This window comes from Dipodomys spectabilis, unplaced genomic scaffold (assembly GCF_019054845.1).
Source record: "Dipodomys spectabilis isolate Male_0828 unplaced genomic scaffold, ASM1905484v1 ptg000051l, whole genome shotgun sequence".
NCBI classification, from domain to species: domain Eukaryota; kingdom Metazoa; phylum Chordata; class Mammalia; order Rodentia; family Heteromyidae; genus Dipodomys; species Dipodomys spectabilis.
The window spans coordinates 12,921,068-12,944,022 of NW_024870728.1; the positions used below are offsets into that span (position 1 = coordinate 12,921,068).

The following is a 22,955-nucleotide window of genomic DNA, read 5'->3' on the forward strand; positions in this document are numbered from 1 at the left end:
CAGGAAGTGCTTAGAGGGAGTAGCCTGGATGGCGAGGGACAGGAAGGCATGGCGACTCAGGCCCATATCTTGTGTGGGTTTCTGTGAGTCGGGCGTCCTCTGATGGGTCTTTTCTGGCATGCCAGGTTATTACCTAGGGCAAGAGGCATGTGCTGTGGGTATGAGAAGGCTCTGACCAGCCTTCCTGGGTTCCTAGGTCAGTCCTGCCCATTGGTAGCTGTGACCGAGACAAGGTTCAAATCCTGCCTCCCACTGGCTATTGTGGACTGCCCCTGTGCTGATAGCATTTCTCTGGCTCTTCGGGCTGGTGTGCTGAGTAGCAGTGGGTGTCCCTCTGAGACTGTGGGCCTGGCCTAGGCCATCCAGAGCCTGCACTGTGAATTTGGAGACTTAGGGTGCTGGTCCCCATGGCTACCAAGTAGCTGTGTGTTCTGGGCAAATCACTCCCCCTCTGTGGGCTGAGGAAACAGGTTGGATTCACTTAGCTACGGTCTACAGTTCTATCACATTGCAAAGCAGGGCTGTGCCATACAATGGAGAGATCTGACCTACCCTGGAGATGCTCAAGCATCCCAGCCCTAGAGCAGAGACTTTCTGAGCATCTTTAGCTGTTGTAGGGCCTGCCGGCCTGGACACACAGAGAACAGGCCTTCTATGCAAAGTTGGCCCAAAGCTTCTATGAGGTGACTGTTGGCTCTGAACTGGCTTAGGCTGCACAGGAGACTCCAGCTTTGAGTTTACAGGTGTGTGGCACCATGGATGGGGTGTCTGGTACAGGGACCCTGTCCCAGCCTACCCCACCATGGACCTCCACAAGGGGCCTGGCTGTAGGATGTCAGGAATGGAGCTGCTCTGGAAAGAGACAGAGATGCTACACAGGAGGTCTTGTGACCCTCCTTCGGACCCCCCCCCTGCTCTTGAGAGGTTTCTTCCAGGCTAGGAGGGAAGACCTGGGTTACTCTAACCAGGCCATTACAACCCTGGTCCACAAGCCTACAGGACTCGGCCTCCTCAGGGTCATGGGGTGTCCTGGGCTGGCTTCAGTGAAAGTCCTAGGTGTGACAGAGCAGGCTCTGTGCTCCAGCCTTGTCCCTCCAAGCTGACAGGGATGGTGCTACGTTGGTAGGTAGAACAGTGTCCATCCTCGATCATGCTCGTGGAGAGAAACCCAATGCCCAGCTCCCTCTTTTCTGTTTGATATGAGGCACTGGCTGTGATAGGCAAGTGCTGGACTGTGAGTCGGATGGCCTGGGTCCTAGCTGTGCCTCCAGTGATTTCACTCTCCAGACCTTTGTTTCCTCTCCAGTGGCCTTCCCGCTCCCCCCTCCTAGGCTGAGTACCGTACCCGGTGGAGCTGAGGTGTGTCCATGTCCTCTGTCCAGAGCCTCGTGCAATGGGAATTCCAGAGGTGGTGCCGAATGCCTGGCTTGGGTAGGGCCTGGCCGTGTCTCTGGCGTCAGTCTACTGAGGAATGCGGAGTGTGTCAGGTGGAGGTGGGTGGAAGTGTCTTGGCAGAGACGGAGCTGGAAAGTGTGTAATAGCCAGCACTGGCCATGACTCAGTAACACAGACCTGTTGCTAGGCGAGCAAGTGAGCATGTGGATGACTTCGGTGAGGTCCTGAGGTACAGGCAAGGTCAGGCAAGAGGTCTCACTGTGCGCTAGAGGCCCAGACTCCTGTGCTACCTAGGGGAGTGTGGGGTTTGGGCAGCAGGGCCATGGAAGAAAAGGGCCAGCGTGGACAGGTGTCCTCACTCTTGGGGAAGAGGCTCTGATGGCCGTGTGCTGAGGCAGAGCCTCGGCTCTGGAAATCATGATTCTTGAAAGCTTGTCAGTGCCAGACTCTGGTTAAAGGTAGACTTGGGGCACATTGGATGTGGGAAGATGGGAATCCTGGCAAGGTACTGTAGTGTCTTGTAGGGGCTGTCCCTATCCTCCTTTTCCCCCAGACTGGACTCTGGGGGACGCTGTATTTTTTGCACCCACAACATCCTGTGCTCAATCTCTGTCCTCTTATCTCTTCCAGAGCCCCGGAGCTATGTGGAGTCAGTGGCACGGACAGCAGTGGCTGGGCCTCGAGCTCAGGATGCTGATCCCAAGAACTTTAGCGCCCCAGCTGCCCAGGCCTACAGCCATGAGATGCCCCTGAGGAACGGGACCCTGGGTGGCTCTTTTGTGTCCCCCAGCCCTCTCTCCACCAGCAGCCCCATCCTCAGTGCTGATAGGTAAGCCAGGTGTGCCGGGAGCTTCGTGGAAGACGTTCCTGGCCTGAGACGGGTGAGGGGGGTTTCTGGGATCTGCCCAGGTGAGATTGGGCAGAAATTGCATCCAGCTTGCTGCATCTGGAAAACCACTTAAGCACCTTAGAAAAGCCAGGATGGTTGGGCTGTAATTCCCAGGCAGTGCTCAATTCCTCCCACCCACCATGGTGTCAGAAGGAGTGAAAGGCGCCATCTATGTACACATGCAAGATGCAGTCTTTCCCCTGAGGTTAAGATCCACCTGCAGCCATGACCAGTGTGCCCTGGCCCCAAAGTTAAACCCCTCCCAACCCAACCCACCAGTAAGAGCCCATATGCAGTGGTTGCTCTTCTGATGCCAGGGGCTCTGTATAGTGCTGTGCATGATTATTTACTCTTCACCCTGATCCTGGGCGATAATTAGTTTTTGTTTGTTTTTCATGGAGCTCGAACTCAGGGTCTGGGCACTGTCCCTGAGCTCTTTTTGCTCACAGCTGCACTCTACCCCTTGGGGCCACAGCACCACTTCTGGTTTTCTGCTAGTTAACTGGAGATAAGAGTCTCACAGACTTTCACAGGCTTTGAACCTCCATCCTCAGATCTCAGCCTCCTGAGTAGCTAGGATTAAAAGTGTGAGCCACTAGCATCTAACTAATTACTATTTCTATCCCTACATCTGAGAAGGGAATCTGAAGCACGAAGGAGAAGTAGCTTGTTTAAGATAGATTCCTTGGCTGAGCAGTAACTGAAACAGGCCTCAGCAGGCAGCTCTATGGTTCTCCAGCCCACATCTCTATCTGTCCCCAAGACCTGTGTGGTGTGCCTCTCTTCACAGGATGACAGCCACATGTGCCCAGAGCTAGTAGAGAAGAAGGTGCTTGTGACTCTGAGAAAAGGTTGTTATTTCTCTGAGAGGAAGCAGAAGGGATTCTGAGGGCTGGAAGTATTTGGTGGGAAGTCCCACAGAAAAGCAGGATGCTACTCAGTGAAGAAGGGGGACAATTTAGAAGGCTAGTACAGAGGAGCGGAGGACTGGGGTGTGGTGTGTGTGTGTGTGTGTGTGTGTGTGTGTGTGTGTGTGAGAGAGAGAGAGAGAGAGAGAGAGAGAGAGAGAGAGAGCCTGGGGCATATAGTCTTTGCAGGGGGGTGGAGGTCATCCTGATGGATAGACAGCATGCATTCATCTGAGTGAGTGAGACCGAGGGGAAAGGCCAGGGTTGGGCAGGGGAAGTGGACAGCCTGAGCAGACAGGCTCAGCAGAAGGAGGTCTCAGATTTGAGGTGTAGTGAGAAGCTGCTTAGCTGGGTTTTAGGAATGAGGAAGATTCCATGCCATGGGCCAGGGGAAACACAGGAAAGAAAAGTGGAGATCTGCTCGGATAAGGCCTGGAGGGAAGCCTGCCCTGCCCCTTCTGACATCTCATGGGTCCTACAGACTCCTCATTACTCCCATCTCCCATCTCCCTTGAAGACCTCGTAGGCTGCCTTAGCCACATTACCCACTTTGGGCTCAGCATACTGAGTCCCACCCAGATCAAGGTGGGACCTGGTTAAGCAAGTGAGCAAGAGGCTGCTTTCTCTGGAGTTTAACAAGCATGCTTGGCTAGTCCTCTTCCCAGCCACTTAATGATGGCATACTTGGGGAAACTGAGTCAAGGTGGGCCTTTGTGGAAGCACTCCAGATGTTTTGACTTCCTTTCCGGTATGAATCTCTGTGCTGCTGGAGGCCCCCACCAGGTCGTCCATGTTCAGTTTTGATGGTGGAGGTGGCTTTGCCTTGATTTATGGCTCAAGAGTTTGCATGGAAATGAACTATACAACTTGGAGGTGGGGCCAGGAGGGGAAAAAACAAGGAGAGAGCAAGGGAAAGGGTGACATTGTCCAAAAGGAAATGGACTCATTACCTGACTTATGTAAGTGTAACCTTCTGCACATCCCCTTCCAACAATAACAAAACATTTTAAGAGTTACGAGGTACAATGGGGAAGAGGTGGGCTTTTCCGTCATACACAGTGGTGTGGACACTCTAGGCTTTTGGGAACTGTGTGGTCCTGACCCTCAGCTTCTTCTGATGGTCCTATAAGGCGATGTATACAAGTCCTGCCATTCCCTCCCAGTGCCAGTGCAGCTTGTACAGCTGCTATTAGTGGTTGGAGGGAAGGTTGGGCATCACTGAACATCTACCCTTTACTAATGGCCGCTGTGACCCCTTAACCCGCCATCTCTTTCTCTCCAGCACTTCGGTAGGGAGTTTCCCGTCTGGGGAGAGCAGCGAGCAGGGCCCCCGGACTCCCACCCAGCCCTTGTTGGATTCCGGCTTCCGCTCTGGCAGCCTGGGGCAGCCCAGCCCTGTGGTACAGAGAAGCTACCAGAGCTCCTCTCCTCTTCCGGGCATGGGCAGCAGCTACAGCAGCCCCGACTACTCCCTTCAGCAGTTCAACTCCTCTCCAGAAAGCCAGGCCCGGGCTCAGTTCAGCGTGGCCAGTGTGCACCCAGGATCCGGGAGCCCTCAGACCCGCCACAGGACGGTGGGCACCAACACTCCCCCGAGCCCTGGCTTCGGCAGGCGGGCCGTCAACCCTAGCATGGCTGCCCCTGGCAGCCCTGGCCTGAGCCACCGCCAAGTGATGGGGCCAGCGGGCTCTGGTTTCCATGGTAACACGGTTTCCAGTCACCCAAGCAGTACAGCAACCACTCCCGGGAGCCCCAGCCTGGGTCGGCACCCAGTGGGCACCCACCCGGTTCCAGGCCTCCATGGCAATATGGTGACCACTCCAGGGAGCCCCAGCTTGAGCCGGCACCCTGGCATGCACCAGGGTCTCCATGGCAACACACTAGCTAGCCCTGGGAGCCCCAGCCTGGGCCGGCACCTGGGAGGGTCTGGATCTGCAGTTTCCAGCAGCCCCAGCTTGGACCGGCACACGGCCCATGGCGGCTACTCCACCCCAGAGGACCGGAGACCCACGCTGTCCCGGCAGAGCAGTGCCTCAGGCTACCAGGCTCCTTCGACGCCCTCCTTCCCCGTCTCCCCGGCCTACTACCCAGGCCTGAGCAGCCCAGCCACGTCACCCTCCCCGGATTCCGCTGCCTTCCGACAAGGGAGCCCAACACCGGCCTTACCAGAGAAGCGGAGGATGTCCATGGGAGACCGGGCGGGCAGCCTGCCCAACTACGCCACCGTCAACGGCAAGGTGTCCTCCTCGCCTGTCACCAGCGGCATGTCCAGTCCCAGTGCGGGCAGCACCGTCTCCTTCTCCCACACCCTGCCTGACTTCTCCAAATACTCCATGCCAGGTGCGTCTTCTCTCAGGCCTCCACCTCTCCTGTCGGTGAGCCGAGTCCAGGAGCTAGGACCTATGCAGGGAGCTCATCTCCCTGGGCAGATGACCTTAGATGAGTCACTGGCTTCTGGGCCTCCATTTCCTCCTGTTACACAGGAATTGTGACTGTCAGTGCTGTGGTGTGAGGTGACAAAGTACTACCAGTGGCTGGCATTATTGCCTGGACCTCTGTGAGGATCAGGCCTCATAGCCACCGGCTGAACGCATGCCCCAGGCCAGTCTCTGAACTAAGTACTATCTCATTTAATCCCCGTGGCCTCCTGGTAAGTCCTATTTTACATAGGAGCAAACCAAGCCTTATGAGGGTCTGTCATTTGTCCAAGCTTATACAGTTAACAGTGGCAGGGCTAGGCTTCCAAACCCAGGTCCAAACGACCCCCAAATTCACATTCTGTAAGTATCATCAGAGTGTTCTGTATCACAAATCTATATCTTGTGACTGATTAGAAATTGGAGAACGTGACTTCCAAGCCTGGACCTCTAAGCTTGTGGCCAGCCCCAGTGTACACCTGTCACTGATAGTAGATGTGGTGGCCAGGTAGGACATGGGCGGAGGCTGAGTACTGGGCCTTCCTACAGAGGCGAGTTTCGATGGGGCCGGCTTCGAGGAAGCCCTTACGGGCCTGCCCAGGGAAGGCCTCATCCATCCCCAGGTGTCGGCATCTTTGTATCCAAGGCTTCTCCAGCAAGCGTGGCCTTGACTGTGTGCAGCGGCTTCCGGGCCCTGCGTAGACAAGGCAGATGTGGAGTGTTTTAGATTCTCCCTGAACCCGCCAAGCTGGGGCGCTAGAACACCCTTCCCCTCCCCGCTCCGCTCCACTTCCTGCCGCCCTCTGGGGACATCTGGTTCCCAGCCCCTCGCCCTCGAAGGATGCAACTCTTGTAGTAGTTGGGATGTTTCCTGTTTCCCATCATCGTTCCTGCCTAAAATAGCCTTGGGAGTCAACACAGGAAGGAAGGCACAGGGGATCGCAGCCGCCTCTGACAGCTCCTTAAAACAGTCGCAGGCCACCTCGGGGCCTGGGCTTCTGAGCAGGGACAGGTGTGAGGAATAGTCGCATGGCCCAGCTGCGCAGCCCCAACGCCTCCAGAGACAGAGCACAGGGGCCCAATGGAGTGCAGACTACTGTGGGTGGATAGAGCCGTGCAAGCCCGCCCATCTCCCTCAACTCCACAGCATCCTGGGTGCAGACTGGCTCTACTCCCTCTCTTCCTGAAGATGACACCTGAAGAGTTGCAATTTTCCTTTTTCTCTCTTCCTCCTCTTCTTCCCCCATCCTCTTTTCTTTTCCAGTTTGGTGCCAAAAGATGAAAGAACATAGGTAGACAGGAGTCCTATAGAACAGTGGGGGTGATTATGAAGAACAAGACTCCAAACACAGAAATGATAAGGAGGAGAGTGTAGTGACACATGCCTGTAGTCCCAGCACTTAAGAAGCAGAGGCAGAGGGACTGAGAGTTTGAGGATGGCCTAGGTCACATAGTGATTGCTGTCTCAAAATTAACGAACCATACAAACAGGGGAGGGGAGAGAAATGCTAATGAGCCTACTTGGATCAACGCAAGTTGAAGTATCACACAATATGCAATACAGATATGCAACGATGATGGGTTAATTAAAAAGAAAAAATAATGAAAGGAAGGCTTGGGGGATAGGGGTTATCCATCTTGATACGCTCCAGGAAGACATGATGTGATGTGTCTGCACCCAAATTGAGCCTCCTGGGAATGCCATTTGGTCTGTCTGCCGGCAGAGTGGACAGACATTTTTGTAACATGACACAGTTGTCCTCTGTGTTGCCCGAACTCCCTCTAGAATGTAATGGTCTCTGAAAGATTCCAGGGTGGGTAGAGTGTGGGCGGGAGGGTCGTCTGCCACAGAAGGAGGGGTGACACTGTAGATGGCCTTTAGATTCTAGGCCAGCCCACTGCCTCCTTGTCCTGAGAGAGAGTGGTTTTCCCTTATGTGTTAGTGAATCCCATTTTCCATGTGGGAAAGTGGCATCTGGAAGAAATGACTCGAAAGAAAGAGGCAGAGGGGTGTCAGCCTATGGAAGGAAGATGCTGGAAGGATTTCCTTAGAGGAAGAGGTAGAGCTGAAGGGAGAATGCTGTGCCAGGCTCATCAGTGGTGATCAGCATGGCAACCCAAGATGGAGGCAGGAGTTGGGGACTGGGAGAGGACCACACTGGTCCCTTCTACTCTGCTGTGCTGGGTTTGGGGAAACTCGTTATCAGTGTTTGTATCCTGAGCCTGTATAACAAAGCACCACATACTTGGTGGCTTAAGACAGTCAGAAAGGATTCTGTCATAGGTTCACAGGCCGGGAGTCCAGAACCAAGGTGTCAACAGGGCAATTTCTTCTGGAGGCTCTGGGACGAATCTTCCAGGCCTGTCTCCCAGCTTCGGTCAGTGATTGGGATCCTTGGTATCGCTGATTTTTGTCTCCCCTTTACCGATGCTATCCATCATCTCTTTGTCTCTGTCTCTTCTCTCTTTTCTGTTAAGGACAATAGTCAGACTGGATTAGGGCTCACCCAAATCCAGAAGGCCTTAATTTGATTCCAGCAGCAAAGAGCCTATCTCCCAATAAAGAAATAAGGACACACATGCATAGGTTTCAGGGTTAGGTTTTCAACATATTTTTTTTTTTTAATTCATAACACTTCCCTTTCTTCTCCTTTAGATAACAGCCCTGAGACTCGGGCTAAAGTGAAGTTTGTCCAGGACACTTCCAAGTATTGGTACAAGCCTGAGATCTCCAGGGAGCAGGGTAAGTGGGGTGTGGGCTCTGGGGCTCAGCAGAGGACACAGCATGCTGTTGCCCAACGTGTCTGCCATGGGAAGGATCCGAACAGCCTTCTTCCTCTGCTCACAGAGCCAGGGCTGAGCTAGAAGCCACACAGACACACTCACCAATGAAAGCAAGCATGGCAGAACCTGTGGCTTGTTTTCCATGAGCAAAGCGAAAGTCCAGCTGATGTAAAAGGAAACCTTAGCTGGAGGATAGCCGGCGTCTTTACATTTTATAGAAAAGAAAGAAACCTAAGTTGGGAATGTGGTACTGGAGGTGAAGCCTACCTCAGACTCACAGAAACACCGTGGGTTTTGTTTGTTATTTGTTTTTTGTTTTTGCTGGGCCTAGAGCTTGAACTCGGGACCTGAGCACTGTCCCTGAGGTCTTTGGGTTTTGTTGTTGTTGTTTGTTTTTTGGCTCAAGGCTAGCACTCTACCACTGGATCTACAGTTCTACTTCTGGCTTTTTTTTTTTTTTTTTGGTGCTTAATCGGAGATAAAGAGCTTCAAGGACTTTCCTGTGTAGGCTGGCTTCAAACCATGACCCTCAGATCTTAGCCTCCTGAGCAGAAAGGCTATGGTGTGTGTGTGTGTGTGTGTGTGTGTGTGTGTGTGTGTGTGTGTGTGTGTGTGTGTGTGTGTGTGTGTGTGTGTGTGTGTGTGTGTGTGATGGGGCTTGAGCTCAGGGCCTCGGCACCTCCCTGAGCAAACTTTTTGCTCAAGGCTGGCACCCTGCCATTTTGAGCCATGGTGCCATTTCTAGTTTTCTGGTGGTTAATTGGAGATAAGAGTCTCATGGACTTTCCTGCCCAGTCTGGCTTCAAACCATGCCATGATCCTCAGATCTCAGCCTCCTGAGTAGCTAGGATTATAGGTGTGAGCCACTGACACCCAACAGGCTATGCTTTTTTTTTTTTAATAAATAAAGTTTTATTAGAATATGGCTACCCTGTCTGGCTCCTTCCCACAGTGGCATCAGAAGTGAGCAATTGAAACAGACAGTATGTCCTATAAAGCTTAAAACAGTTGTTCTCTGGCTACTTGTGGAAAGTTTGCCTACCTTGGCATAGATCAAGTGTGACTTTAAAGAATAAATCTCAGCTCATGCCTATAATCGTAGCTACTCAGAAGTCTGAGATCTGAGGATCTTGGCTCAAAGCCAGCCCAGGCAGGAAAGTCCATCAGATTCTTTTCTCCTTAAGCCAAAAATGGAGCTATGACTCAAGTGGTTGAGTACTAGCCTTGAGCTCAGGGACAGCACCTAGGTCCTGAATTCAAGTCTTAGGCCTGCCGAATGTGCGTGCACACGTGTGTGCGCACACACACACACACACACACAGGCTCAAGCAAGGCCACCAATATCTTGCTCATCTCTTATGTCCCTCCACTTCAGCCATTGCACTCCTTAAGGATCAGGAGCCAGGGGCCTTCATCATCCGCGACAGCCACTCCTTCCGAGGGGCCTACGGGCTGGCCATGAAGGTGTCCTCACCCCCTCCTACCATCATGCAGCAGAATAAAAAAGGTAATGTCCTCTCCCAGGCGGGCCTCGGGGTCCTGAGCGGGAACCCTAATTCTCATCAGAACTGGTCCCTCATAAACACAAGAAAAGTACGTCCTGGGCCTGTGATGGTGGGGTCAGTGCACAGGGAGACAGCAGCATCCGGGTCTCACGTGGTGCTTCCTGGAGGGACAGGAAGCTGTGGTGTTGAGGGTATAGACTTGAACACAGGACAGTCAGTTGACCAATTCTTTCTTCCTCTTCCTCCCAGGAGACATGACCCACGAGCTGGTGCGGCACTTCCTGATCGAGACAGGCCCCAGAGGAGTCAAGCTCAAAGGCTGTCCCAATGAGCCCAACTTTGGTGAGTGTCCCAGCCTCTGTTCCTCTGGTATGGCCGCAGAGGCTTGGCCTCAGGTCCTGGCGTCTGACCCAAGCCCTCTCCACCCAGGCTCTGCTTATCACTGACTTAACTGGAGAAAGTGATTTGTTTTCCTCCTTTTTCCTGAGGCTTCTTCAGATACCACATTCCTGCCTGTATTTGTCCTGGGGCCCAGTTCAGACTGTTCTGTCATTACAATTGCCATTAGAATTCTAACAACATCTTCTGTTCTTGTACTGTACATGTGTTGCTGTCTAGGTGTTTCCTATTTTCTTTCTTTTTTCCTTTCTCTCTTGTTCTTTATCTTTTTCTTCTCTCTCTCTCTTTTGTGCTGGTTGAGTCTTGAACTCAAGAGTTTTGGGCTCTTGCCTGGTTTATTTTGCTCAAGGTTGGCACTCTACCACTAGAACCACAGCTCCACTTCTGGCTTTTTTTGCTGGTTATTTAGAGATAAGAGTCTCACAGACTCTTCTTCCACTGGTTGGCTTTGAGCTGAGATCCTCAGATCTCAGTCCCTTGAGTAGCTAGGATTACAGGTGGGAGCTACTGGTGCCTGGTTCCTGCTATATTTCTGATTGTATGACAGTCCCGTGTGATAGATATTATTGTCCCCACGTTGCACATGAGAAAACTTGTAAGTTAGACTTATCCAAGAGCACACAGATTCTAAGCGACCGATATGGGATTTGACCCCACAATTTTCTAATACTCCTGTCCCAATCTGAGAGGGTCCCTATAACTAGAGGGACTTAGGAGAGATGTCAGGGGAACTTTAAAAAAATCTTTTACCTTTTAAAAATGTTTAGGGTTGGGAAGGTGGCTCAGTGGTAGAGCGCTTGCCTCGCATGCATGAGGCCCTGGGTTCGATGCCTCAGCACCACATAAGCAGAAAAAGCCAGAAGTGGCGCTGTGGCACAAGGGATAGAGTGCTTGCCTTGAGCTGAAGAGCTGAGGGACAGAGCCCAGGCCCAGAGTTCAAGCCCAGGACTGGCAAAAAAAAAGAATGTTTATCCATCTTATTTATTTTTTGTTGATGTGATACTGAGGAATTGAACACAGGGCCTCACGCATGCTAAGCATGCTAAGCCACATTCTCTCTGGGGAGGGTGGGGGAGGGGAGACTTTCTGTCAAAGAAAGTAGTGAAAGTTGTTAGGTTCCCCTTCTGACCATTAGAGTGATCAGATCTTTCTTGGATTTTGTAGAGGGGGGAAGGAGAGGGAGATGGGGGAGGAGAGTGTTCAGCTCTGTTGATGGCATGAGGAAGAGGTTGTAAAGTAGCTGAGAGCTGGAGTGTAGCTCAGTAGTAGAGGACTGGCCTAGTTTGCTCAAGGTGCTGAAAAAAAGAGGAAGCTGCAGCTGTTGTGTGAAAGGGTGGCTATGGGGCGGCATGTCCAGGGATAGCCCCCCTGACGTGGGAGTGGTGTGTCCAGGGATACCCCCCTGACATGCCGTGTCACCTTCCCGCTGCAGGATCCCTGTCGGCCCTGGTCTACCAGCACTCCATCATCCCACTGGCTCTGCCCTGCAAGCTGGTCATCCCAAACCGAGGTAAGACAAGACGCCTTGCTCACCAAGCCCAGCCAGCCACCGCCTGTCCCACCTCCCCAGCCACTTCAGAGCAGGGCCAGGGGGACCAGACCCAATCATTTTGCCAGTAGGGGCAAACTCAAAACCACACACAGGCTCTCTTCATTAAAGAGGCTTATACCCTAGGAACATATATAAATTGACATGCCAGATGGTTCTGAATTCCGAGACTTCAGAGCTTCTTCCTGGGAGAAGCCCTAAGCAGCCTGAAACAAGTCACCAGAGATCGATGTCATGGTGAAATCTATTTATCCAGTGATATTTATCCAATTAAACTCATTGAATTATTAATAATAATTGACCAAATGATTAGCTTAAAAGTTCAAATATAACTTCAGTAGCATTAGTAACCACACAATTGAGACACTGATTACATTACATTTTATACAGACTTGACTGTGGTTGTTCAGCAATTATACAACCATTTGAGGTTTAAATTGTATAGAGGAGTGGTTCTCGAAGTGTGGTTCCCCCAACCAGATGCACCATGTGATCTGAAAACTGGTTAAAATGAAAATGTTCTCAAGACCCAATGCATTAGAGAGATATTTTAGGTTGGGCCCAGCAACCTGTGTTTTAATAAATCTGCACACCACCAGGTGCTAGTGGCTCATGCCTGTAATCCTAGCTACTGAAGAGGCTAAGATTTGAGGATCATGGTTTGAAGCCAGCCTAGGCAGGAAAGTCCATGAGACTCTTTTTTTTTTTTTTTTTTTTTATGTTCCCCCCACCCCAGTCCATGAGACTCTTTAATGAATTACCAAACAGTCAGAAGTATAGCTGTGGCTCAAGTGGTAGAGCACTAGTATTGAGAAAAAGGAGTGTCTAGGCCCTGAGTTCAAGCTAGTATTGAGAAAAAGGAGTGTCTAGGCCCTGAGTTCAAGCCCCACCACTGGCACTAAATAAAGTCTAAAGCACTAAACACACTAAAACATGAAAAAACACTTCTAGAAACAAACTAAATTCTTTTTTTTCTGTTTTAAAATTTTATTAAGGTATAATTAAAATAAAAATTGTGCTAGGCACAGAGTATTTTCTGATTCATTATTTATTTATTTGTTATTTGTTTGGTACTAGGATTGGTGCATGAATTTAAGACCTTGCTCTCTCATTTGGTCTTTTCCACTCAGAGACAGTACTCTACCACTTGAGCCACACCTCCGTTCCCTACTGTGATGTTTTGGTTTACAGACATGTTGACATGTTTTGAAATGTAAAGCCAAGCTACTTTACAACAGACGCTTAAAGCCTGGGTTAACCCAGGCTCAGCTTCTTGAGTGCAGGGATTACAGGTGTAATCACTGTCACTCAACACTGTGCGGCATTGGTTTTAATGAATGAGGTCATTTGTTGTTCTCCACAAAGAAACATCAATGCAAAACTACAACAGCAAATGCCAGTGGGTGGGCCTGAAGCCTTGCCTTTTGTTAAGTACTAGACTAAAAGCTTTTTGTATAGCTACTTAGAAGGCTGAGATATGAGGATTGCGGTTCAAAGCCAATCCAGGTAGGAAAGTCTGTGAGACTCTTATTTTTATCAGTTAAGTATCAGAAAAGTCAGAAGTGGAGTTGTGGCTCAAGTAGTACAACATTAGCCTTGAGCAACAAAAAGCTTAGGGACAGGGCCCAGGCCCTGAGTTCAAACCTCAGGACTAGCGCTGGAAAAAAATAAATAAAATACCTGCTAGGTACTGGTGGCTTATGCCTGTAATCCTAACTACTCAGGAGGCTGAGATCTGAGGATCATGCTTCAAAGCCAGCCCATGCAGGAAAAGCCCATGAGAATTATCTCCAATTAACCACACACACAAAAAAAAAAACCAGGAGGTAGAGCTGTGGATCAAGTTGTAGAGCACCAGCATTGAGCAAAAAAGCTCAGGGACAGTGCCCAGGTTCTGAGTTCAAGCCCCAGGACTAGCACACAAAAACACAAAACAAACAACCAAAAAAAAAATCCCTTTATAGAACATCTCAAAGACTCAGTGTGCCTTATAGCTACTTGGCTAGTGATGTGGCTGGTGGTCCAGCTTTGCTAGATTCCAGAGCTCTCAAGCAGCATGCTGAGTACTTAAGAGTTGCTGTGTCCAATGCCAGTCTAACTCCCAGGACCTGCTATGGAAAGCAATATCCATTGCAGTGTATTTGCAGAGTTCACTTCAGGCCCAGCCAAATTCATGTTTTCCCCCAACCCCGGTCCCCAGCTCTAAGGTTTTAATTACTACCTGAATTTTTGTTTCAGACCCCACAGATGAATCGAAAGATAGCTCCGGCCCTGCTAACTCAACCACTGACCTGCTGAAGCAAGGAGCAGGTGAGTGGTCACCTGAGACTGGACCCATGCCCAGGCCTTTCTTCTCTGCCCCCTCCTGCACGTGTGGGTTGGAAGCCTCTGTTAAGCTCAGATGTCCCTGCACTGATCACATTTCTACATGTAGAAGCTTTGGCCCGAGGCTGGCCTGAGATTAATACACTGATGTCTCCCTGAGCCACAGGCCTGGACCATTGTCATCCCACTCCCCAATCCCCTGACTTCTCCTTGGCTTGATTTTTTTGTAGCCTGCAATGTGCTCTTCATCAACTCTGTGGACATGGAGTCACTCACTGGGCCCCAGGCCATCTCCAAAGCCACATCTGAGACATTGGCTGCTGACCCCACGCCAACTGCCACCATCGTTCACTTCAAGGTCTCTGCCCAGGGAATCACACTGACTGACAACCAGAGAAAGTAAGCATCTTCTACCTGATTCTGTGCTGGACTTTTCCTTCCTGCACCCCAACCATCTGATCCATCCATCCATCCACTCTTCTATCCATTATCCATCTATCATCCATCCATCCATCCTTCTATCCCTCATCCAACCATCTATCATCCATCCATTCATCCATCCATCCTTCTATCTATCCATCATCAATCTATTCATCCATAAATCTACCCATATATCCATCCTACAAGGATGGGTACAGCTGTAACTACAACCTATAAAAAAGTCCTTGCTTCCTAGAAGCAGAGAGCCCTTGCCCTTAGGCTCTTTTTTAAACATGTCCCCAGCCCATTTCCTTCCTCCTCCAGGGTCCTCCCATTCCTCCATGCCAGTCCCAGGTCATGTTTCTGTGGCACATCTGTTTGCCCCTGTGCATTTCTGAGGCCATAGGCCATCTTGCTCCCAAGCAAGAGGACCCATGACAGGCAGATGATGGGAAGTAACCTGCCCAGTGGGTGGAATATGGGAAAAGCAGTCCCCGAAGCACTCATTGTTGGTTTATCTGTGCCACAGGCTCTTCTTCCGACGACACTATCCTCTCAACACTGTCACCTTCTGTGACCTGGATCCACAAGAAAGAAAGTAAGTCTCTTGGACAAAAACCAAACACATTTCCTTCCTGCCTGCTGTATAACTCTGCAGTGTGTGCACGTGTGCATCCTTGTGTAGTCTTGGCTCAAGTGGAAGATCTGCCTGCATCCAGGGCAGGGCCATTGTGAGTCTTTTTCTATCATAGACCTAGAGAAGCTCTGTCTCTCAGAAATGGGGGTTCCTCTGTCTTCTCCAGGAAGGTCTGGTTCAGGCCTGGGGCTCCTAGGAAGAGGGGTAGTGATTCACCTCGAGTGTCTTTTCTCTCCACAGGTGGATGAAGACAGAGGGAGGAGCCCCAGCTAAGTAAGTCTGACTTCTTTGCCCTCACAGGTCCAGCTGGCCTTGTGTTCCTCTACCAGTGCAGCAGGGGCAGGTTTAGAATCCAGGACAGGGGTTGGTTGAGAAAGGGCAGCCTGACTGTCTGTGCCCCAAACTCATAGTTTTAGAGGACAGTTCAGCCACATCTGTGGAACTAACAAAGGACAGCGAGTCTGGGGGGTGGAGGGAGGAGAGGTTTGGGGAAAGAACAAGTGTTTCAAAGTGGGTATGATTTAAAAAGGTACGATGTGGACAGATAGAAGTGGGTGTGGAGAAAGACTGCTTTGGGGGAGGGCATGGCATGACCTTCAGCTGCAGGCTACTTCTGGTGCCAGCCTGATTGGCTGGTGCCTGACTGATGGGAGAAAGGAGAGAGCAGAGGCTGAAGAGGGCTGCAGGGAGGCCATCTTGGTCGGGGTAGGAGGAGACTGGTCAGCAGTCCCGGAACCATCAACCTTGAGGGCTGTGTGGGGCGGAACCATCAACCTTGAGGGCTGTGTGGGGCGGAACCATCAACCTTGAGGGCTGCGTGGGGCGGAACCATCAACCTTGAGGGCTGTGTGGGGCGGAACCATCAACCTTGAGGGCTGTGTGGGGCGGAACCATCAACCTTGAGGGCTGTGTGGGGCGGAACCATCAACCTTGAGGGCTGTGTGGGGCGGAGGGCTCTTCAGCCTCCATCTCTGTGCCTCCCTCTGGTGTCCCTGCCGGCTAGCTGGGCAGGCTGGAGCTTGTAGGCACAGCAGGTGGCGGTATTTAGGGTGGGTGTTAGTTGGCCAGATCTTCATCCTGGCAGAAAAGGGCAGCTAGGGCTCCACACAGTAGGCTGAGAGATTGCCCCCCGCCCCCCGCCCCACCACACTTTGGCCCTGTGGTTCCCTGAGAGAGCCTAGCAGTTCCAAGCAGAGGGTGTGTGATGTGTGTGTGTGTGTGTGTTTGCATACATATATCTATAAATACCACATGCATCACAGACACACAGACACACACACACACGCACACACACACACACACTCTGCAACAGGCAGAGCCCAACTTGGCTAATTTTAGCCACGCAGTGCCATTCCAGGCAGAGGGGTTTCCATCGGAATCTCCAGCTGTCCTGATGTCCCCATCCCGCTCTAATTACAACATGCAGGCTGGGAGAGGCCCTGCACTCACATTCTGTTCTCTGCCCTCATATTTTTAACTCTGTTTTGCAAAAAGAGAACGGCGAAGTCTCTGCAGTCTCAGAGAAGGGAGGGTGTGATGGACAGGTGGGAGGGGTGAGGGGCAGCCCTGTTCTCTGGGCTTCCCAGCCCAGGGGTTGGGGTGGGGTCCGCTTGCCTTTTGGGGCCTTAGGGAGCCTCTGGGAAGGGCCAGGGGTACCCATCAGGGAATGTCTCCAAACTTTTTTTTTTCATTTGTCATATTCATGTTCTTCTTTATGAGAAAATGTATCTTATAAAAATTAAAATTCCAACTGGGCACTGGTGGCTCACACCTGTAATCCTAGCTACTTAGGAGACTGAGATCTGAAGATTGTGGTTCAAAGCCAGCCCAAAAAAACCGTGAGACTCTTTATCTCCAATAAACCGCTCAGAAAACTGGTAGTAGCATTGTAGCTCAAGTGGTAGAGTGCTCACCTTGAGTGCTTAAGCCCAGAATTTAAGCCCCACAACCGACAAAAAAATAATCAAATAAAATTCCATATATTTAAGTAGTAAGTACAGCAGTCTAGTAAGTAATATAGTCATTATTTTAAAAATCTGTGTTCAAAATTAACATGTTTATCCTCTGCTTTAACCATGAACACAAATTCCTTGTATCACTTGAACACTGTTATACAGTTTTGGGATACAGGAAGCAAATACTAGCAAAATGAAATAAAGTAATCACGACTCATTGCTCAGAAAATAAGAGGTGAATTAATGTATGATGCCAGGTTTCCTTGTAGCCTGTCAGTACTGTTGACATGTAAATATCACCAGGATGGACAGTTTCACAATTATGTAAACTGTGTAAAATAGTGATACGGTCATCTCATTGAAAGTACAAATGAGACAGTGACTCATGCCTGTAATCCTCGCTACTCAGGAGGCTGAGATCTGAGGCCTGCCAGCCTAGGCAGGAGATTCCATGATTGTTGTACACAGCCAGCCCAAGCATGAAAATCCATGAGACTCTTCCCTCCAATTAGCCACCAGAAACCCAGAAGTGACATTGTGGCTCAAAGTGGTAGAGTGCTAGTTTTGAACGGCAGTGCCCTGGCCCTGAGTTCAAGCCCCATAATTGACAAAAAAAAAAAAAAAAATCAAGTAGAAATGCAGAGCAGGAAGTAGATGGCTATGCTTCACAAAACCTGCCAGAATGCAGTAGGCTTCTGTGTACCCCAACTACAGAGAGATGCGTACAACATATAGACAGACATGGTTGTGTATGTTCTTCGAATGTCCCTGCTTCTGTTCTCCTCCCCACCCTTACTCTCGAGTCTTGTCTTTCACACCCAGCTCCCCATTCCTCCCTGGAAAGGGGAAGCCATGGCCCGCCTAGAATCACAGCAAGACATTGTCTCTAGGACTTGACTTTGCTGGATTCTTCCCAGGGTGAAACACCATTTCCCGATGCTCAGGAGAATTGGGGGGTGTGGGGGACATTCTGGCCTGTGTCAGACTTGCCTCTGGGGCTGCTGTCTGGGCCTGGGATCTTCCCGCTCCCCCTCACACAGTTGCCCCTGTGCCGCCCCTGCAGGCTGTTTGGCTTCGTGGCCCGGAAGCAGGGCAGCACCACCGACAACGCCTGCCACCTCTTCGCAGAGCTTGACTCCAACCAGCCTGCCTCCGCCATTGTCAACTTCGTCTCCAAGGTCATGCTGAGCGCTGGCCAGAAGAGATGAGCCTCTGGAGTCCTTGCCTTAGCGCCAGACGGTTGGGGTGGGGCGCGTGGGAGGAGACCCAGGAATCCTAGCCACCTTGGATCCAGAGGGAGGACTTGGGGGCCAATTTTGAGAAGGAGAGAAGAAAGTGCGTGGTTGGGGAGAGGGAAGTGAAGTGCAGAGGGGAAGGGGAGAGGGAGACAGAGAAAGAATACGATGGAGAACTCAAGATTCCCCTGGGTAGATGGAGACTGCAAAAACCCTATGCCCCTGCTGGCTACCCCCAAGCCCCCTGCCCCTCCAAGAGAACAGAGTCCCTCAACAGAGGACCCACAGGCCTCCTTGGGAATCCATATTTTAAGGGGTAATGAAAAAGCTCAGGCTTCTCAACACACCTGCTTTGCAAGGAGAAATCAAACTGAGAGTCCTTTTTCTAGCCACCTATAGGGCAGGTTGCTAAAGCAATCGGCCAACACGGACCATCCGTGGTGGAACTTTTTCAAGTCTCTTAGACCAGAGCCACCCAGGTCTGCACTGTGTTCCCCTGTATCGTTGTGGGGTGTGTATAATCTTCCCCCACAGCCGCAGACACTGATTTATATCTGCCTCTCTCTGCTAGAATATTCCAAACGGCTCCGCATGCCTGGGTCCCATGTGTCCACACCCATGTGCATTCTGTCCAAAGGGAGTGACAGGTGACAGAACGTGCAGCATTGTGGGTAGCAGAGCTCCCTCCCTCCTCCCCCTCCCTCTGCTGGTCCCTGCTCCTCCCCTCTGGTAGTTACCCCTCCAGGGTCACCTCTGTCTCTACTGGCAGAGCTGGAGTTGGGTTTGAGGAAGTGGATACTCAGAGATTTGGGGAAGAGATCTGTCAGGAAGGGTGGCTGCTAAACCCCTCCATCTCCTCTGGGTACGTGGCTCGCAGCCAGTGGGGGCTAGGCTCTCTCTTCAGTGCCCAGGACTTTGCCTTACCCTCACCTCTCAGCCTCCTTTCTCTGCTGGGAGCCCCAACACCAGCCTTAGTTCAGACTTACTCATTTGCATGATGCCTTTTGGGAGCTGGGGACCAAGCCTTTCTGTCCTCCCCTTACAGGGTCCTCATGTTGGGGTTCATCCTGTTTCTCAAAGCCCCATTCAGTGAGAACGCAGGGAGATACCCCAAGTCCCCAGTCTCCACCCTGGGACACCCAGCCAGGTGCCTGGGGTGGCATCAGAGGGCCCTGGGGGCTGCCTCCAGAGCACCGTGTGGCCTACCCGCAATGCCAAAGCCTTGCTGACTCTCCTTTTGCCTTGGTTTCCCCATGCAAAGCCCTGTTATCCACCGAGTGTGGGCAGAAGGTATGCGCTTAGACCAAAGGGCCTAGAATCCATCTAGGCAGTTAGGAGCCCCCTGACCACCATCTTGAGGACTCTTAGCCAGAGGGAACATTCACTAGGAGTCCATTCTTAAGCCTATGGGGGAGGGGTCCTCCAGAGAGAGGCATTGTATTGATATATAAATATATATAATATATATGTGAGACATACTGACAGAATCTGTAAGCTAATAAACTATAAGAAAAGGTGACAAAAAAAGGAAATAGGTAAATTGACAAGAAGTATTTATTGTTTTCCCATATTACTTTATTTGCCTCCCTGGCCATAAACCAGTTTCAGTAGAAGTAGAGCCTTTAATAGACACCTTAATCCCTGGAACAGCCAGAAACCTTCTCCTTGATTTCCCTAGACTGTGTCTAGGGCTGTAGGGCTCAGTGGTGAAGAGGTACACGTGCCTAACCCTTTTGCCCCTCTCTGTTTTCTGGCAATCCAGGGGCCCAGCTCTCTGGATGAGTAGGGCACACACCCTGTGATCGAAGACCAGAGTGAGTGAGTGGGATGAGACCCAGATGTGTGTGGCTGGGGGGGTCGTGTCTATCTTGTGTGTGTGTGTGTGTGGGGGGGTGTTTCTCCTCCAGGGAGCTGTGTCTGTGTGGGTATACGATTTCAGGGAGCTGGGGAGCATCTCAGATGGGGAGCAGTGGAAGACTCCTCAAAGGATAAAACCTTGGGCTTAATGGCCAACCTCCTCCTCAAGTGTCCTTCCTTCTGAGATAATTCAAACCAATGCCTGATGGCCCCTCTCTTCATTTCCCCGCTGGACCCCAGATTCCTCCTTCTGAGATGGGAAATAGGTCCTGTCCCCTTTCTTTGTAAATATTGTATCCGATGTTGCACAGCCCAGGGGCTCTTCCAGTCAGGGTGTCCTGTACGTGCTTGAAGCTGGGTGGGGTGTCAGGCCCTCTGGATCTGAGTCTGGGGTCAGATTTTACACTTGCTTCCACACCAGAGCCCACCAGCAGCCCCCTCCCCGATGTGATCAGCCCCTGTACTTCAGGCCTTCACCCCTGGTGAGCTGTGGGAATAAACCAGGGACAGCGCTGATCACTTATTCCCAGCATGCCTCTGGAGGCCATGGGAGCCTAAGAGCTTTAGCCTTTCCAGAAGAATGGTGAGGGAAGGGACCACAGGCCCATGGAAGCTCCACTTGGGGGACTACACTATCGCCTGCTGCCCTTCTCCTCTGTCTCACAGGTGGGCCTGCGCATGTGCACACACATACGCACAGACTCATACGTGCACACACACATGCACACACACCACTCCACACCTGCAGTCTATTCTTGCCAAAGATTTTCTTTAAAAGAAAGCACTTTTACTCGTCGTTATTATTTTGTCCATGTTTCAGCACCCCTTCCTTGATGTGTTTTGCTGTCCTTCCTTGTGGAGTCTGTGTGTCAGCAGGAAGAGTGTTGTCTGATCATGAGTGTGGGTCAGGGATTGAACAGGGTCTGGAAGAAATGGTGAGAAAGAGCAGGAGAAACATAGCCAGCTGGAGAGACCGTGACCAGGTGGCAGCAAGGCCAGGATGTCTGTCCGTCAGGTCTCCGAAGAAAGCCTGGGAGCTTTGTCCTAGCTGCAACCTGGAGACAAGAGGTCAGGGAGGGGCAGCTCTGATTTGGTAAGGAATGGGGCCCGGTGTGGTCCTTGTGGCTCTTTCCAGGGGATCCACAGGGAAGAACTGGGCCTGAGAGTAATGGAGAGGTAACCTCAGAGGGAAAATCGGGAGAGGAGCTCTTGGCTCCTTCTCCAGGGGTGGCTGAGACCCTCACCTGCTAGCTCAGCCCTGGGTGTGGGAAAGGCCTTTGCCCTCTCTTCACCCAACCTTCCCTGCACTTCTGATGGCTGTGGACATCGATGGCCAGGATTCCCGCCCGCTTCCCCTGGGTTTTGAGGGGCTGCTGGTGTGCGGAAACTAGCCAGAAGTGATGGGGCGGGGGGAGGGGGCTGCGATCTCTCTGTAAACATTAACAGGAGAAGAGTAGCAATTCTTCCACCTTGTTCTGTGGGCCTGAGCAGAGGTAGAACCAGCTCCCTGCACTGGCCAGTGGGGTACAGAGGGACCCCCAAGTGTGATACATGGCCCTCCATCCTTACCTCCTGAGACTCCTTCCCCCTAATTTTTCCCCCCAGCTTTAGGTCTTGAGGGGAAGTTGGGTAGGGGAAACAACCATCCCCTCCCCCTCCCCCTATGTTGGGGGTCCTTGAAAAACATGGAGGGGGCAGAGTACTAGAGCTGTGCTTTACCTAGCCCCAGGCTTGGGGATCCTGAGACTTGGGTCAGTGGTAACCTGGGATGTGCGTGCGCATGTGTGTGCAAGTGTGACTGTGTGTGCGTGTATTTTGCTCATCTCTTTCGAGAACTTAGGGGTGGGGGCCGGACGTGGTAGATGGTGGAATGTCACATTCAGTAGGACACAGCAGCAAGAGGTATCCAGGTAGGAGGGTCTGGGGCTGTCGGTACAAGCCGGCTCTTCCCAGCGGTGAGGCTGTTTAGAGTGAGTGATGTCTTGAGTTTGTCTTCCAGTCCACGTTCATCCCAGGCAATGCTCTTCTGTGTGTCCACGTTTGGTTTGTGCATGTGTGTGACCAGCACGTTGGGGTGCGCATGCTGTGTTCCCCCCCTTCCTTCCCTCCTCTCTGACTCATTCAAAACAAATGTAAGCGATTCCTAATGTCACAGTCCACCCTTGGAAAAGCAGTCCCTGTCTCCTCCCCCCCCTCCCCCGGCTGTGTATTTATATAGATGGAAATGTACTTTATATTTTGTATCGTGGTGACTATAACCTCTGCCACCTTGTATAAACCCTGCCGTGTGCGCCTCGTCCAAGACATGAATGTATGTACACTAACGCTCTGCCCGCTCCTGTACAGCGCCTGGTCTCCTGCCATCTATTGTACGGCCTTACAAAGATAAAGCTAAAGACAAATCCATGCTGTGCTCCCGCGTGCTGTTTGGAGGGCTCTGCCAGGTCGGCGGCAGGCAAAGGGGGCTCTCCTGGGCTCAGGATCTGGGGGTCCTCGGGTGATGGGTCTGGAGGTCAATGCACCCCAGTCCTCTACCACTCACATCTTGGTCCTGAGCACTGAGGGTTATTCTTCTGCACACTTTCAGCTGGAAGGAAACCCAATGTCATTTAAGGAAAAGAGAGAGAGAGAGAGAAGTTCATTGGCCCCAGTGGCTGAGAGCTGGGCAGGGCTGGGTCTG

The 22,955-nt window shown here is 51.4% G+C and overlaps 1 protein-coding gene and 1 long non-coding RNA gene across 8 annotated transcripts in view; one reads left to right on the plus strand and one right to left on the minus strand.

The window, feature by feature from the left end:
* The window catches only part of Tns1 (tensin 1), a 185,641-nt gene extending 162,960 nt beyond the window's left edge, over window positions 1–22,681 (plus strand). For all 7 annotated transcript variants that reach the window (XM_042679011.1, XM_042679018.1, XM_042679013.1 and 4 more), the window contains 11 exons: window positions 2,026–2,224; window positions 4,475–5,532; window positions 8,266–8,352; window positions 9,769–9,900; window positions 10,148–10,240; window positions 11,730–11,807; window positions 14,085–14,156; window positions 14,402–14,570; window positions 15,121–15,189; window positions 15,469–15,501; window positions 18,247–22,681. In XM_042679011.1, coding sequence (XP_042534945.1) covers window positions 2,026–2,224; window positions 4,475–5,532; window positions 8,266–8,352; window positions 9,769–9,900; window positions 10,148–10,240; window positions 11,730–11,807; window positions 14,085–14,156; window positions 14,402–14,570; window positions 15,121–15,189; window positions 15,469–15,501; window positions 18,247–18,391 — 2,135 coding nt within the window. In that variant the 3' untranslated portion in view covers window positions 18,392–22,681. The remainder of the gene's footprint in view (window positions 1–2,025; window positions 2,225–4,474; window positions 5,533–8,265; window positions 8,353–9,768; window positions 9,901–10,147; window positions 10,241–11,729; window positions 11,808–14,084; window positions 14,157–14,401; window positions 14,571–15,120; window positions 15,190–15,468; window positions 15,502–18,246) is intronic.
* LOC122107358 lies at window positions 906–21,644 on the minus strand. The gene is made up of 3 exons (XR_006147349.1): window positions 21,573–21,644; window positions 16,998–17,011; window positions 906–916 (listed from the first exon to the last, which is right to left on the minus strand). It is a non-coding gene; the product is annotated as an uncharacterized LOC122107358 (long non-coding RNA).
* Window positions 22,682–22,955: the final 274 nt, after the last annotated feature.